Below are 1,699 nucleotides of genomic sequence, written 5' to 3'. Positions count from 1 at the left end.
GAATTGATCAAATAAAATATCATTTGATATTTAATATATATTATAAATTATAAATTATAAATTATAAATTATAAATTCTAAATTCTAAAATGGGTCAAAGGTCAAATCATGTACCTTTGACGGCCTTTCGGATAGCTTCTGCATCTTCAAGAGGGGAGTGGTTTGTAGGAGCAATGAGTTGGTTTAATGAAATTATAAATTATAAATTATAAATTATAAATTCTAAATTCTAAAATGAGTCGAAGGTCAAATCATGTACCTTTGACGGCCTTTCGGATAGCTTCTGCATCTTCAAGAGGGGAGTGGTTTGTAGGAGCAATGAGTGTAGCCATGGTTTAATGTCTTTAATTTCTTATTAATAATGTCTTTTACACTATGCTTCTTGCTTTTTATATGTGATAATATTAGTTAGTATGTTCATCAAATCAGCAAAACGGTCTATATATATTCATAGTTACGAATATAGACATAGACAACATACAAAAAGTTGATAACCTATTACTATGCGTTTGCTATTAGCTTAGAATAATTAATGTCATTCATTCGATGAAATCTATAAATCTGCCTAATGCACTAATTAGTTTAGGAAATATATTATTCATAGATTTATAAATAACAGCAGGCTTCTATCCTACGAGGAAAGTTCATTGTTGCTGGTCAAACAAGATATGCTAGATTTTGTAATAACATGATTGTCCATAGTAGTAAAGTTTAGGTGATTATATATAATAATAAGGTACAAATTTTTCAGTGAGTTACCTGAAATATTTTGATCCACAATTTTTTGAGTTAGTAAATTTTATAGTTTTTGGTGCAATTGGATAAACGGTAAAAACGACCTGTAAAGACACTTCGACGCTTAAGTTTAGAATAGATCTCAATGATAAAGTTTTAGAGGTGTGTATAACGTATTTGGTATAACTCTTCTTTATATAAATTTGATCATCTTATCTTATCTTCTAATCGATTGGGATATAATCAATATTTGAATTCGAACATTGGTTAGTGACGTGATAATTTAGTAGGGGCCAAAATTTTAAATTTGAGAGGGATGATTTAGGCTTTAAACCGAGTCATTATTGGGCCGTAATGACCGGGTCCGTAACAAAATTCATATAATATCAGTGTTATGCTTACAGTCTCATGTCCATATGTATAAACCTAAATGGAGTTGTCAGAGTCTCCTTAATGGTTTAGTAATTTAATTTGGGAGCTATTTAAATAAAAACTCTTAAAACGTCTTTTTTTAAGATATTTTTTAATAATTAAATTTTAACATATATAATCGATTAAACCGTGTTATTTCTGTTATAATTAGATCGAACAAATTGATTTGACAAAAAAATTGATAAACCAAATTTTTTGATAAATTAGTATTACCTATATGCATTGTTTATGATAATTGATTTTTTTTTCCTAACCTTGTACAAAAGTTTTATACCTGATGAGCATAGCCAAATTGGTCAAATTACTCTGCACATATCCATGAATTAAAATTAATGAGCATAACCAATTAATCATGGGTAGTATTATTTCTTTGGTCATCACAATCTATCGTCACTTAGATTTTTTTTTTTTTAAAAAAAAAGAATACCGAATAACAAAGCCAAAAAAATAAAAAACAGAGTACACAAATTTTAATTAACTTGTAACAAATTAACCAAATAAAAAAGAGAATTAATCAAAACCCTAACATTAC

At 27.7% G+C, this 1,699-nt stretch overlaps 1 protein-coding gene across 1 annotated transcript in view; it reads right to left on the bottom strand.

The window, feature by feature from the left end:
• LOC107622527 (annexin-like protein RJ4) overlaps positions 1-423 on the bottom strand; it is a 7,074-nt gene extending 6,651 nt beyond the window's left edge. Inside the window, exon 1 of the mRNA XM_016324458.2 lies at positions 260-423. Within this exon, the coding sequence (XP_016179944.1) occupies positions 260-332 (73 nt within the window). The 5' untranslated portion in view covers positions 333-423. The remainder of the gene's footprint in view (positions 1-259) is intronic.

Source organism: Arachis ipaensis, chromosome B10 (assembly GCF_000816755.2).
Source record: "Arachis ipaensis cultivar K30076 chromosome B10, Araip1.1, whole genome shotgun sequence".
Classification (NCBI taxonomy): Eukaryota; Viridiplantae; Streptophyta; class Magnoliopsida; order Fabales; family Fabaceae; genus Arachis; species Arachis ipaensis.
Note: the sequence above shows the minus strand (reverse complement) of the source record. Positions and strands in the feature narration are given on the sequence as shown.